Source organism: Oncorhynchus tshawytscha, linkage group LG28 (assembly GCF_018296145.1).
Source record: "Oncorhynchus tshawytscha isolate Ot180627B linkage group LG28, Otsh_v2.0, whole genome shotgun sequence".
Classification (NCBI taxonomy): Eukaryota; Metazoa; Chordata; class Actinopteri; order Salmoniformes; family Salmonidae; genus Oncorhynchus; species Oncorhynchus tshawytscha.
Window position 1 is genome coordinate 42,191,168 of NC_056456.1, and position 15,312 is coordinate 42,206,479.

The window sequence follows — 15,312 nt, forward strand, 5'->3', positions numbered from 1 at the left end:
CTGTCCTTGTGATTGTCTCCATCCCCTGCAGGTGTCGCTTGTTATCCCTGGTATATTTTTCTCTGTGTTTTCTGTCCGTCTGTGTATGTTCCAAGTCATCCAGCGTGTTTTTCCTGTGCTCCTTTTCAATTCTCTTTTACTAGTCCTCCCGGGTTTGACCTTTGCCTGTTTTCTGGACTCTGTACATTTTGGAAAGCCTGACCTAGGATGGATGACCATTTGTACCTTTATTTAACCATAGGCAAGTCCCTGTTAATTCTGCCTGAACAAATTCATATTCTGCCTGACCCTGACCTCGAGCCTGCCTGACCATTCTGCCTGTCCCTGACCTTGTCCTGCCTGACCATTCTGCCTGTCCCTGACCTCGAGCCTGCCTGACCATTCTGCCTGCCCTGACCTGACCTAGCCTGCCTGACCTTTCTGCCTGCCCTGACCTCGAGCCTGCCTGACCACCCTGCCCTGCCCAGATGGGATATCTGCCTGATGACCTCGAGCCTGCCTGAATGCCTAGAAAGGATTCTGCCTGCCCCTCGATAGCCTGCCCTGACCTCATTGTCACACCCTGACCTCAGTTTGCCTGACCTTCTGTTGTCCCTGACCATCCCTGCCTCCAGGTGTCTGCCTGTTATCCCTGCCTGACCATTTATCCTGTGTTTTCAAGCCTGCCTGACCATTGTGCCTGTTCCAAGACCTCGAGCCTGCCTTTCTGCCTGCCCTGACCTCAAGCCTGCCTTTACCATTCTGCCTCCCTGACCTGACCTGCCTGACCATTCTGCCTGCCCTGACCCGCCTGCCTGACCTTCTGCCTGCCCTGACCTCGAGCCTGCCTGACCATTCTGCCTGCCCTGACCTCGAGTCTGCCTGACCATTCTGCCTGCCCTGACCTCGACCCTGCCTGACCTTTCTGCCTGCCCTGACCTCGAGCCTGCCTAACCATTCTGCCTGCCTGACCAGTCTGTCTGCCACTGTACCTCCTGGACTCTGAGCTGGTTTTGACCTTTTGCCTGTCCACGACCATTCTCTTGCCTCCTCCGTTTGGATGTAATAAATATCAAAGACTCAAACCATCTGCCTCCCGTGTCTGCATCTAGGTCTCGCCTTGTACCCTTATAAGGATAGGATAGGATGGGATAGGATGGTATAGATAGGATAGGATGGGATAGATAGGATAGGATAGGATAGGATGGGATAGGATAGAATAGGATGGGATAGATAGGATAGGATGGGATAGATAGGATAGGATGGGATAGATAGGATAGGATGGATAGGATGGGACAGATAGGATAGGATAGGATAGGATAGGATAGGATAGGATAGGATAGGATAGGATAGGATAGGATAGGATAGGATAGGATAGGATAGTATAGTATAGTATAGATAGGATAGGATAGGATAGGATATAGTATAGATAGGATAGGATAGGATAGGATAGGATAGATAGGATAGATAGGATAGGATAGGATAGGATAGGATAGTATAGTATAGTATAGATAGGATAGGATGGGATAGGAAAGGATAGATAGGATATGATAGAAGAGATAGATAGGAAAGGAAAGGATAGATAGGATAGGAAAGGATAGATAGGAACTCAAATAAGGAGCAGAGACCTAAAGACGGACTCACATAGGAGCTGAATAACTACAGAGGGAACTATGTTTGTCTCTCCTGTCCCTAGGAGCTGAATAACAGCCGTGATAACGATGCATGACTTTTACTGAAGCCTGGAAGCCTGGTCCCATCGATATGACGGAGCACAGTGCCCTCTAGTGGCTTTCTATGGCTTCACTGGATACTCGCCAGACATTCAGACATTCAAACTTCAATAGCTCACAAACTAGTTGAGCTACAGACCTCAGGTTAGACTATTTATGAAGGGGAAAAAAGTGTTCAAAATTGCACAGAGTTTATTTTCTGAGCAAATGTGTGACGTAGGGAAGTGAAATCTGAAACCACTTGATGTCCCTCATACCATTTCATTCGCTCTTCCGACTGTCCATCAACTCCTGACTGAACCCTACGTCACAGTCACTGACAAAGCCCATGCCTGCGATCGCTACGTCGTAGCGCAGCAGTAGACAGTGGTTTCATCGCTATAGCACGTTCAGAAATCGATTTTTATAGCCATTAATCTAAAATAATTCAGAGATTAAAAACAAACAAAAAACATTCTGTTTGTCAAGGACGTACAAGAATAATACGATATGAAATGCGAGTTCCTAACGAGTCCAGGAAATCAAGCTCTGTGAGACTTTCAACAGCGATGAGGGGGCAGATCTTTTCATTGAGAAAGAACTTCAGAAAATATGCACGTTTACTCCAACACTAAACATACAAATCCATTTTTTGAGTATGCAGCATTTCTAGCTATTGTTTATGGCCCTCTCATAATAAATAATTACTTTTGGAGATGATCTAGATTACATTTTTAATGACATTTAACTGGTTTAAAGGTGAACAGCTTCTTATAGAGAACAACACTATAAACGCAACATAGAAAGTCTTGGTCCCATGTTTCATGAACATTTCTCATTACCAAGATAATCCATCCATCTGACAGGTGTGGCATATCAAGAAGCTGATTAAACAGCATGATCATTACACAGGTGCACCTTGTGCTGGGGACACTAAAAGGCCACTCTAAAATGTGCAGTTTTGTCACACAACGCCACAGATGTCTCAAGTTTTGACGGAGAGTGCAATTGGCATGCTGACTGCAGGAATGCCCACCAGAGCTGTTGCCAGAGAATTGAATGTTCATTTCTCTACCATTAGCCGCCTCCAACGTCATTTTAGAGAATTTGGCATTACGTCCAACCGGCCTCACAACCGCAGACCACGTGTAACCACGTCAGCTCAGGACCTCCACATCCGGCTTCTTTACCTGAGGGATTGCCTGAGACCAGCCAACTGGATAGCTGATAAAACTGTAGGTTTGCAAAACCGAATCATTTTTGCACAAACTGTCAAAAACCGTCTCAGGGAAGTTCTTCTACATGCACGTCGTCCTCACCTGGGTCTTGACCTGACTACAGTTTGGCTAACAATGTATTTCCAGCACCAATGCCAAATCCCACTGCAGAACCGTGGCTTGAGACACCTTCTGAGCCATCACATCTCCAATAGGAAACATTTCAAGAATGGAAAGACAGACACTCATGACAAGCATTTACTGTGCTAACACGTTCCATTGCTAACACGTTCCATTTACTGTGCTAACACGTTCCATTTACTGTGCTAACACGTTCCATTTACTGTGCTAACACGTTCCATTTACTGTGCTAACACGTTCCATTTACTGTGCTAACACGTTCCATTTACTGTGCTAACGCGTTCCATTTACTGTGCTAACACGTTCCATTTACTGTGCTAACACGTTCCATTTACTGTGCTAACACGTTCCATTTACTGTGCTAACACGTTCCATTTACTGTGCTAACACGTTCCATTTACTGTGCTAACACGTTCCATTGCTAACACGTTCCATTTACTGTGCTAACACGTTCCATTTACTGTGCTAACACGTTCCATTTACTGTGCTAACACGTTCCATTTACTGTGCTAACACGTTCCATTTACTGTGCTAACACGTTCCATTTACTGTGCTAACACGTTCCATTTACTGTGCTAACACGTTCCATTTACTGTGCTAACGCGTTCCATTTACTGTGCTAACACGTTCCATTTACTGTGCTAACACGTTCCATTTACTGTGCTAACATTTACGTTCCATTTACTGTGCTAACACGTTCCATTTACTGTGCTAACACGTTCCATTTACTGTGCTAACACGTTCCATTTACTGTGCTAACACGTTCCATTTACTGTGCTAACACGTTCCATTTACTGTGCTAACACGTTCCATTTACTGTGCTAACACGTTCCATTTACTGTGCTAACACGTTCCATTTACTGTGCTAACACGTTCCATTTACTGTGCTAACACGTTCCATTTACTGTGCTAACACGTTCCATTTACTGTGCTAACGCGTTCCATTTACTGTGCTAACACGTTCCATTTACTGTGCTAACACGTTCCATTTACTGTGCTAACACGTTCCATTTACTGTGCTAACACGTTCCATTTACTGTGCTAACACGTTCCATTTACTGTGCTAACGCGTTCCATTTGCTGGCGTAAGTCCTGGATGTTCGGATAACAGTAAAGCAATGAAAACAATCAAGCATCCCAAAATAGCTTACGTTAATATATGTAGCTTAAGAAACAAGGTTCATGAAATCAATACATTTCTAGTAACAGATGACATTCATATTCTGACTATCTCTGAAACTCACTTAGATCATGAGTTTGATGATACAGTGGTAGCAATACAAGGTTATACCATCTACAGAAAATATAGAAATGCCAATGGTGGAGGTGTTGCTGTTTATATTCAGAACCACATTCCTGTAAAGATTAGAGAGGATCTCATGTTAAATACTGTTGAAGTAATATGGCTACAGGTTCATCTGCCTCACCTAAAACCCATTCTGGTGGGAAGCTGCATCTGACCACCAAGTGCTAACAGTCAGTATCTGGAAACCCAAATACTGTTGAAGTAATATGGCTACAGGTTCATCTGCCTCACCTAAAACCCATTCTGGTGGGAAGCTGCTATAGACAACTATAGACCACCAAGTGCTAACAGTCAGTATCTGGATAACATGTGTGAAATGCTTGATAATGTATGTGATATCAACAGAAAGGTATATTTTCTGGGTGATTTAACTATTGCCTGGCTTTGATGATCTCTGACCTCTGACCTCACCCTAGTAACGGGAGGACCTCCTAGGGATGTGTGGTCGTCCCCTCGTTGTGGTCCGTCCCCTCGTTGTGGTCGTCCCCTCGTTGTGGTATGGTGTGCAGTCATCAACGAGTGAAGATGCTTGTGAACCCACAACTACATAAGTATTCAGAACCTTTACTCAGTACTTTGTTGAAGCACCTTTGGCAGTGATTACAGCCTCCAGTCTCCTTGGGTATGACGCTACAAGCTTGGCACATCTGTATTTGGAGAGTTTCTCCCATTCTTCTCTGCAGATCCTCTCAAGCTCTGTCAGGTTGGGTGGGGATCGTTGCTGCACAGCTATTTTCAGGTCTCTCCAGAGATGTTCGATCGGGTTCAAGTCCAGGCTCTGGCTGGGCCACACAAGGACATTCAGAGACTTGTCCCGAAGCCACTCCTGCGTTATCTTGGCTGTGTGCTTAGGGTCGTTGTCCTATTGGAAGGTGAACCTTCGTCCCAGTCTGAGGTCCTGAGCGCTCTGAGGCAGGTTCTCATCAAGGAGATATCTGTACTTTGCTCCATTCATCTTTAGCTCAATCCTGACTAGTCTCCCAGTCCCTGCCACTGAAAAACATCCCCACAGCATGATGCTGCCACCACCATGCTTCACCGGAGGGATGGTGCCAGGTTTCCTCCAGATGTGATGCTTGGCATTCAGGCCAAAGAGTTCAATCTTGGTATTATCAGACCAGAGAATCTTGTTTCTCATGGTCAGAGTCTTTAGGTGCCTTTTGGCAAACTCTAAGCGGGCTGTCGTTTGCCTTTTATGGACGAGTGGCTTACGTCTGGCCACACTACCATAAAGGCCTAATTGGTGGAGTACTGCAGAGATAGATGGTTGTCCTTCTGGAATGCTCTCCTATCTCCACAGAGGAACTCAAGAGCTCTGTCAGAGTGACCATCAGGTTTTTGGTCACCTTTCTGACGAAGGCCTTTCTCCCTCGATTGCTCAGTTTGAACCTGCTTTACCTTTGTCTTTATGGCGCATTGTGATGTCATTATGGGGTACTGTGTGTAGATTGCTGAGGAAATTGATGTATTTAATCCATGTTAGAATAAGGCTGTAACGTAACAAAATGTGGAAAAAGTCAAGGGGTCTGAATACTTTCCGAATGCACTGAATATATATTATCTTAACCATATTAATAAAATTGGAGCCAAGTCTCATATGCGACAAAATACAGACCAGAGATGTGACCCTCCTAGTCTATCAAAAGCTTTTTCTGCATGGAGAGATAATATAAGGTAAAAATCTGTCGTTCTGCTCCTGAACAAGGCAGTTAACCCACTGTTCCTAGGCCGTCATTGAAAATAAGAATTTGTTCATAACTGACTTGCTTAGTTAAATAAAATTCACATAGCAATTTATGGGAGAGGACAATACAGTGCCACTGACACGGCCTGCAACGGAAACATGCAGTCTCTCCTTCACTGCAGCCGAAGTGAGTAAGACATTTAAACGTGTTAACCCTCGCAAGGCTACAGGCCCAGAAATCCCCAGCCGCGCCCTCAGAGCATGCGCAGACCAGCTGGCCGGTGTGTTTACGGACATATTCAATCAATCCCTATACCAGTCTGCTGTTCCCACATGCTTCAAGAGGGCCACCATTGTTCCTGTTCCCAAGAAAGCTAAGGTAACTGAGCTAAACGACTGCCCGTCACTCACATCCGTCATCATGAAGTGCTTTGAGAGACTAGTCAACCATATCACCTCCACCCTACCTGACACCCTTGACCCACTCCAATTTGCTTACCGCCCAAATAGGTCCACAGACGATGCAATCTCAACCACACTGCACACTGCCCTAACCCATCTGGACAAGAGGAATACCTATGTGAGAATGCTGTTCATCGACTACAGCTCGGCATTCAACACCATAGTACCCTCCAAGCTCGTCATCAAGCTCGAGACCCTGGGTCTCGACCCCCGCCCTGTGCAACTGGGTACTGGACTTCCTGACGGGCCGCCCCCAGGTGGTGAGGGTAGGCAACAACATCTCCTCCCCGCTGATCCTCAACACTGGGGCCCCACAAGGGTGCGTTCTGAGCCCTCTCCTGTACTCCCTGTTCACCCACGACTGCGTGGCCATGCACGCCTCCAACTCAATCATCAAGTTTGCGGACGACACAACAGTGGTAGGCTTGATTACCAACAACGAAGACGGCCTACAGGGAGGAGGTGAGGGCCCTTAAAGTGTGGTGTCAGGAAAATAACCTCACACTCAACGTCAACAAAACTAAGGAGATGATTGTGGACTTCAGGAAACAGCAGAGGGAACACCCCCATCCACATCGATGGAACAGTAGTGGAGAGGGTAGCAAGTTTTAAGTTCCTCGGCATACACATCACAGACAAACTGAATTGGTCCACTCACACAGACAGCATCGTGAGGAAGGCGCAGCAGCGCCTCTTCAACCTCAGGAGGCTGAAGAAATTCGAATTGTCACCAAAAGCACTCACAAACTTCTACAGATGCACAATCGAGAGCATCCTGGCGGGCTGTATCACCGCCTGGTATGGCAACTGCACCGCCCTCAACCGTAAGGCTCTCCAGAGGGTAGTGAGGTCTGCAAACGCATCACCGGGGCAAACTACCTGCCCTCCAGGACACCTACACCACCCGATGCTACAGGAAGGCCATAAAGATCATCAAGGACATCAACCACCCGAGCCACTGCCTGTTCACCCCGCTGCCATCCAGAAGGCGAGGTCAGTACAGGTGCATCAAAGCTGGGACCGAGAGACTGAAAAACAGCTTCTATCTCAAGGCCATCAGACTGTTAAACAGCCACCACTAACATTGAGTGGCTACTGCCAACACACTGTCAATGACACTGACTCTACTCCAGCCACTTTAATCATGGGAAATGATGTAAATATATCACTAGCCACTTTAAACAATGCTACCTTATATAATGTTACTTACCCTACATTGTTCATCTCATATGCATACGTTGATACTGTACTCTATATCATCGACTGCATCCTTATGTAATACATGTATCACTAGCCACTTTAACTATGCCACTTGGTTTACATACTTATCTCATATGTATATACTGTACTCGATATCATCTACTGTATCTTGCCTATGCTGCTCGGTACCATCACTCATTCATATATCCTTATGTACATATTCTTTATCCCCTTACACTGTGTATGACAGTAGTTTTTTTGGAATTGTTAGTTAGATTACTTGCTCATTACTGCATTGTCGGGACTAGAAGCACAAGCATTTCGCTACACTCGCATTAACATCTGCTAACCATGTGTATGTGACAAATAAAATTTGATTTGATTTGATTTTGATTTGAGATACTATTTTGTCGAAAATAATGAGAAACGTTTCCCTGCTTCCAAAATCCCATTTCAGCCACCTGTCCGTTGAATCACAGCAGTAATAATTTTGGCACATTCAAGTATATCCTGGGTGGTGCACAGTCTGGTCACACATAGATGACGGTCGTTCAATTTCCAGGTTGCTGAACTGCATTTGGAGATATCCGAAGAAGAGCTGCTCTTACAATCTCGCGATATCTGACACCGTCAAACTTCCCCATGAGCCCTTGCGTGTTCTCTTTCTACCCGGCGCCTTAGAATGGGTACGTGTTTTCATCTTCTGGTCGCTGCGAAAATCCTTGTCCATCAGTTGTTTTACATCAGGACTATATCTAAGATGGTTTGGCATGTTAAAGTGTATTTTAATATCAAATGGCTATGTTGTTAAATTATACGGATAACACATTTGCTACTTTTTAAAACGGAGTTATTGTTTTACAATGTCTTGACATGTAACAAGATGGCGGCTCTCATGGGCTAGTCTACAGTTGACATGCAATTGAGCCTAATTTGCAACTATTTCTCGAATTGCACTCAGTCGCTTGCAATATTTACTGTTTCTAAGTCTAGTTTATCCCCTTGACGTTAATACACTTTTGGGTTGGCTTGGTTGGTTGAAATGTTGCTTGCAAGTCCTCGTTAACTAGTTAGTGGTGTTGCAGTGGTGCGCTAGGCCTTCGGATGTCTCCCACGTTTTCGCTCACGGAGTTTATTTACTTTGCATCGCGACCAACTCGGCATTGTTACGAAGTTTATATCTACTAGACTGCAGTGTATACTAAGCTAGATAGTCATGTCAGCTGGCTACTCTTTTCACCATGACACTATGCTAATGGCTACTCGCAGCCACGCTAGCGCAGGGGAACGTGCCATGTGTACTTGGCCGGATGGTGGTACTGCAGTGGTTTCCTACCCAGGGACACCTAAGACCCCCTGGGGATACTTGAGAAGAACTGAGACCATAGGTCTTCTGGTAAATTGCACTCTATTCGGAGTAGTTGTGTGCTTGAGTGAAAATGATGACAATTAGGTTTCTGACATTACAGTGCGGATAACCACCTTGGAGAACTGACACTCAAAAGCACGTTGAAAGTAACTGTTTTGTTGTGTTAATTCGGCAGTTTGCTCCTTTCTCACCATTGTCTTGCCTCATGTTTCTTGTGACCCAGGTATCTCTAGGGACAACTGGCATAAACGCCGCAAGACTGGCGGCAAACGAAAGCCCTACCACAAGAAGAGGAAGTATGAGCTGGGTCGCCCCCCTGCCAACACCAAGGTAAAGACCGCTCCGAACCACCTCTAGTGATTCTAGGGGTGCACTGAGTTATAGTAACCTCAACATAGACTTGATGCCTGTGATATTGCTGTGGGGGAATGGGCACTGGTTGCTAGTTCAACAGGAGTGTGGATGATTAGACATTGACCATAGGTAGGTCTGTTTTGACTGTTTTGGTTCAAAGTTTAGGACCTACCAATGATCCGGACTGTCATAGTTACACTGACACACCAATACTGAACAATGGGACATGTGTAGCTGTCGTGGTGCAATTAATTAACTTATTGCACATTTTTTGGTTTTCTACTAAAAACAAATCTTTCCTAGATTGGACCCCGCCGTATTCACACGGTGAGGACCCGCGGCGGCAACAAGAAGTACCGCGCTCTGAGGGTTGACGTGGGCAACTTCTCCTGGGGCTCTGAGTGTGAGTCTCTCTTCCCTCTTGTTCTTTATGGTAATCAGTTGGAGGGGGATAGTCACGTCTTTATGGTAATCAGTTGGAGGGGGATAGTCACGTCTTTATGGTAATCAGTTGGAGGGGGATAGTCACGTCTTTATGGTAATCAGTTGGAGGGGGATAGTCACGTCTTTCTGTGAAGATACCATGTCCAGTTCTGCTACTGAATGCTTGTGACGATATTCGTGACTCTGAGAAAGACAAAAGCTAGATTTAGTGATTGAAACCAAACTGGATTGAACTCTTTATTTCACCCCATACTGCAGCCTATTCATGTTTTAATGCTACTGTACATCGAATGGTCGCTGTGTTCGTTCTCCAGGCTGCTCTTCAATGTTTCATACCTGTTCATTATTAACTTTCATACCTCCAGTAGTTTCACATCATTTTGCTACGTGTTGACGCAGTCTTTATTCTTCAGGCTGCACTCGTAAAACCAGGATCATTGATGTGGTGTACAACGCCTCCAACAACGAGTTGGTGAGAACCAAGACCTTGGTGAAGAACTGCATCGTTCTCGTCGACAGCCTGCCTTACAGGCAGTGGTATGAGGCCCACTTCGCCACTCCTCTGGGACGCAAGAAGGGAGCCAAGCTGGTATGTGCTAAAAGACTGGCTCCTATGTGTTTCCTTACATAGTGAACTACCTCTGGCCAGCTCTTATGCTGGTATGTACCAGTCAACAGACTTGTGTCCCAAATGGATCCCTTTTCTCATACTCTCTTTTTTGCGTAAGGCAGACAACGGCCGAGGCTGCTGAGGCCAAAAAGGTGCCCTTTAACTTTAGATTTGTGAATCGTTAGACTTCGCTGTTGGCGTTAGGAACACAAGTCTCTCACTACACCCGCAATAACAGCCGCTAAATGTGTCCAATACAATGTGATTTGAGTGTCCGGATCCCTGTGAAACATTCATGTTTGTCCATAATATTGATTAGAATCTCTGGTTTTTCTATGAAGATAACTTCGTCCAGTTCTGCTACTGAGTGACTGACTGACATATTCGTGACTCTGAGAATGACCTTGGATTTATTACAATGCAAGAGAACTTAGTGACACTAAATGGTTCTGTGGAATTGACTGTTCTGATATTGCAGCTAAATTACTAGTGCTGTTACCATGGCGATAGCTACACTTGGCAGCTGCTCTAGTCAATCACAAGTGTTATTACATTGTGCCCATTTTAATTGCCTAATGTCCAATCGGTCTCTTTCATGTGTTAGACTCCAGAGGAGGAGGAGGTGATCAACAAGAAGAGGTCGAAGAAGATTCAGAAGAAGTTTGACGAGCGCAAGAAGAACTGCAAGATCAGCCCTCTCCTGGAGGAACAGTTCATGCAGGGGAAACTCCTCGGTGAGTCTACAACCTGAGCACTGCCGGCTCGGGAGACTCTCTCTCCTGGGGCATTTTGAGTAGGGCGGTTTTAGGATCTGTCCATATCAGATATCTTATTAAAAGGCAACTGATCCTCTATCAGTACACTTACTCAGCTTTGTGGATCCAGGCCTTAATTATAGTACTGCTCTTTAATCTGGGTCCTGGGACTGAGTACAGGCTTTGGTTCCAGACCACTAACACGTGGGATCTATTCACAGTTTTCACAACTGACTGATTGGCTGTGACGGCGTAAGGCCGGAACACAAGCCTGCACTCCCTGCAGGTCTCTTGGGATTGGATTTGGGGGTGCATAGGAAGTGCAGGCTTAGGTTCCGTCCCAAATGGGAGACACGCTGGTACGCACTAACACCTGATTGACCCAATTTGAATGAGTTCAATTGAGTGCTGGACTATCACACCCTGGGGGACTGCATTATGAGGTTCATGATAAAAATCTTACCCGGTTCTGCTACTGAATCCTCGGTGATGTGCCTTTTTCTGATGGGACTTCTGTTAATTGCCAGTTGGTAATAATTGTACCTTTCTCTCTGTGTCTTGCCCCTCCTATTGCATTCTCCAACTTCACCCCCCCCCACCCCCCCCTTCTCCATTAACCATCTTCCATTTCCTCTCCCAGCCTGCATTGCCTCCAAGCCCGGCCAGTGCGGCAGGGTGGATGGCTACGTGTTGGAGGGCAAGGAGCTGGAGTTCTACCTGAGGAAAATCAAAGCCAAGAAGGGCAAATAGATCTTCTGTTTTGATACGCCAATAAAAACACACATCCCACATCGTTTGTCAACGTGTCGTTTCTTTCTAGCTTTATGATCTTCCTGGGTGGTTGACTACTGTAGAGTACGTTTTACATTTTTTAATTTAACTCGACTTACTCTGTTTTGATTCCTGGACTTGGTGTTTTATTCAGCAGACTGACCGTTTCTAAAATGGTTGCAGTAGACTGCCTTCCTTAGTGGTTAAATCAGGGGTAACGAGTCTAATCTTCCAATAGGGTTTCGTTTGGTGTGTTTCTGCTGCTGCCGCATTGTCTAGTGCCAGGTCTGCCATCTCCATGGCTCTCCTGTCTCATTCCAATGCCAAATCAACCTCCGCCACAGGCAGAAGGGCTGGCCACAACACTGGCCCCTCCCTTTCGATGGCAGAGAACAACGCGAAAGGTTCTTCATTGACATCTGATTTAAATAAAGTGAAATGTTCATCTGATCTATTTGTCTGATTTTTTTGGGGGGGTGAAGTTGATTTAACAGAATTGGGTAATGAGATTTTCTAGTCGCCTCTTGCCTGAACTCCATTGTACCTTTTTTTGGGGGGGGGTCTGAATTCCAAATGAAAGTTTGCTGCATAGGGGTTTTCAGGACTTAGTGGTTCACATGGAGCCTTTCAGAAATTGAATCCTGTCCAGTCTTTTCACTCGTCTGGTTAGAATGTAGATGTTCGGCCACCTAAAGGACTTCTCTCTCAGGTCTTACCATCCAAAAACCTGTTTCAGCAGCCCCATTTGGGACATCTTTGAATAGTCAACTGGGTGGGACTTGCTATGGGTTAAATTAGTATCCCATGATTCCGTTTGTGTTACCAGGTGGGATCTGGCAGATTGAACAACGGTCCATATAGGTGGATGGAGGATTTACCCCTGTCTGAGACCGCAGCAGCTTTTGAGTATTTCCTTGCTAAAGTAGTACATTACCTTAATTGACTGATTACGCCCAGCTCGTAGGACACCCCAAAAAACTACTGAAGTCGTACTTTACACCACTGTCTGTCCGTGGGACTGATTTCATTGTGTGCGCAAGTTAAACAAATGTTGACACCCTACTGGTAGATTAGTTGATTTGTTACGCTAGGAATAGTGGCGGAACTGCCTTTTATGTGGAAATATTGATATAGTAACTATCATATCGAAGTAAATGTGGCGTCACATAATGATATAGTGTGTGTGTGGTCCTCCCACTAGGACTTTGGAAACCGTGCAGTTTATTAGGCAACAGATTAAATACGTTATAATGAACTTCACAGGGATCTTGATTCTCCATAATAAATATCGAGTGTTTTATTCTGGTGGTCGATGTTTGACAAATTAAATGAAATAGTCTCGCTCTTATCCATAGTAATGTTACAGGATTATCACTAGAGATGGAAACTTTAGATTTTATTCTGTACATGAAAATTTAAAGCGAATAAATCCGTAGCGGGATGTTAATATTGTAATGAAACAGCAGGGAGCGGGTCTCGAGCCCGAAGTCCAGCGCGCTGTCGACTGCGCCGCAAAAGCACGCTTATAAACCCAGGGTCGTTACAATATAATGCCCTACATCACCACACACTGGTTTTGATCCACAACAAGTCAGTTTGGTGGAAACATATTTTATATTTTCATAATGTGGATTTTAGAATCTTTGCATGAAACATCGGTCACCAATTGGATGGAAACCTCCTGAGCTGCTTTCCGACACATTTAGTCATGTCCTGGACTAGCCAGCCTGTGGAGTCAGTCATACATTATACCAGCAGTACATTTGCAGTATGTTGTAGCAACTTGCAGTGGGAATGTGTGCAATCATTGCCTGAAATAAGGGTTCCAAACCACAACATAGTACAACCTAGGATATGTCCAGTTTAGTAGAGATGTAGTACACAGGGTTCACACAGCAGGTGCTGACAGTCTGTATGAAAGACTGTCCTTACAGGGTAATATCCTTACAGGGTAATATCTAATGTCCTTACAGGGTAATATCTAATGTCCTTACAGGGTAATGTCCTTACAGGGTAATATCTAATGTCCTTACAGGGTAATATCTAATGTCCTTACAGGGTAATATCTAATGTCCTACAGGGTGTCCTTACAGGGTAATATCTAATGTCCTTACAGGGTAATGTCCTTACAGGGTAATATCTAATGTCCTTACAGGGTCCTTACAGGGTAATATCTAATGTCCTTACAGGGTAATATCTAAGGTAATATCCTAATGTCCTTACAGGGTAATGTCCTTACAGGGTAATATCTAATGTCCTTACAGGGTAATGTCCTTACAGGGTAATATCTAATGTCCTTACAGGGTAATATCTAATGTCCTAATGTCCTTACAGGGTAATATCTAATGTCCTTACAGGGTAATGTCCTACAGGGTAATATCTAATGTCCTTACAGGGTAATATCTAATGTCCTTACAGGGTAATGTAAGGGTAATATCTAATATCCTTACAGGGTAATATCCTTACAGGGTAATGTCCTTACAGGGTAATATCTAATATCCTTACAGGGTAATGTCCTTACAGGGTAATATCTAATGTCCTTACAGGGTAATATCTAATGTCCTTACAGGGTAATGTCCTTACAGGGTAATATCTAATGTCCTTACAGGGTAATGTCCTTACAGGGTAATATCTAATGTCCTTACAGGGTAATGTCCTTACAGGGTAATATCTAATGTCCTTACAGGGTAATATCTAATGTCCTTACAGGGTAATGTCCTTACAGGGTAATATCTAATATCCTTACAGGGTAATGTCCTTACAGGGTAATATCTAATGTCCTTACAGGGTAATATCTAATGTCCTTACAGGGTAATATCTAATGTCCTTACAGGGTAATATCTAATGTCCTTACAGGGTAATGTCCTTACTGGGTAATAGGGTAATGTCCTTACAGGGTAATATCTAATGTCCTTACAGGGTAATATCTAATGTCCTTACAGGGTAATATCTAATGTAAGGGTGATATCTAATGTCCTTACAGGGTAATGTCTAATGACCTACAGGGTAATATCTAATGTCCTTACAGGGTAATGTCCTTACAGGGTAATATCTAATGTCCTTACAGGGTAATATCTAATATCCTTACAGGGTAATATCTAATATCCTTACAGGGTAATGTCCTACAGGGTAATATCTAATGTTGGGTAATGACTAATACCTACAGATAATATCTAATGTCCTTACAGGGTGATACTGGGTAATATCTAATGACTTACAGGGTAATATCTAATATCCTTACAGGTAATATCTAATGTCCTACAGGGTAATATCTAATATCCTTACAGGGTAATCTAATGCTACAGGGT

The 15,312-nt window shown here is 44.4% G+C and overlaps 1 protein-coding gene and 2 non-coding genes across 3 annotated transcripts; all 3 read left to right on the forward strand.

The window, feature by feature from the left end:
- Window positions 1-8,241: 8,241 nt before the first annotated feature.
- LOC112227283 (40S ribosomal protein S8) lies at window positions 8,242-12,024 on the forward strand. Its single transcript, XM_024392184.2, has 6 exons — window positions 8,242-8,387; window positions 9,294-9,400; window positions 9,728-9,827; window positions 10,282-10,457; window positions 11,083-11,212; window positions 11,874-12,024. Exons 1-6 carry the CDS (start codon window positions 8,384-8,386, stop codon window positions 11,981-11,983), a joined length of 627 nt encoding a protein of 208 aa, XP_024247952.1. The 5' UTR covers window positions 8,242-8,383; the 3' UTR covers window positions 11,984-12,024.
- Window positions 9,992-10,059, forward strand: LOC112227408. The gene has a single exon (XR_002949872.1). It is a non-coding gene; the product is annotated as a small nucleolar RNA SNORD38 (small nucleolar RNA).
- Window positions 12,025-12,270: 246 nt separating the features above from the next.
- On the forward strand, window positions 12,271-12,402 carry LOC112227396. The gene has a single exon (XR_002949861.2). It is a non-coding gene; the product is annotated as a small nucleolar RNA SNORA35 (small nucleolar RNA).
- The last annotated feature ends 2,910 nt before the right edge of the window (window positions 12,403-15,312 follow it).

Bases quoted from the DNA above. Each gene is read 5' to 3' on its own strand.
- LOC112227283 (XM_024392184.2), top strand. The intron at 9,401-9,727 runs GTAAAGACCGCT...AATCTTTCCTAG, and splicing joins GCCCCCCTGCCAACACCAAG to ATTGGACCCCGCCGTATTCA. The intron at 11,213-11,873 runs GTGAGTCTACAA...TTCCTCTCCCAG, and splicing joins CATGCAGGGGAAACTCCTCG to CCTGCATTGCCTCCAAGCCC.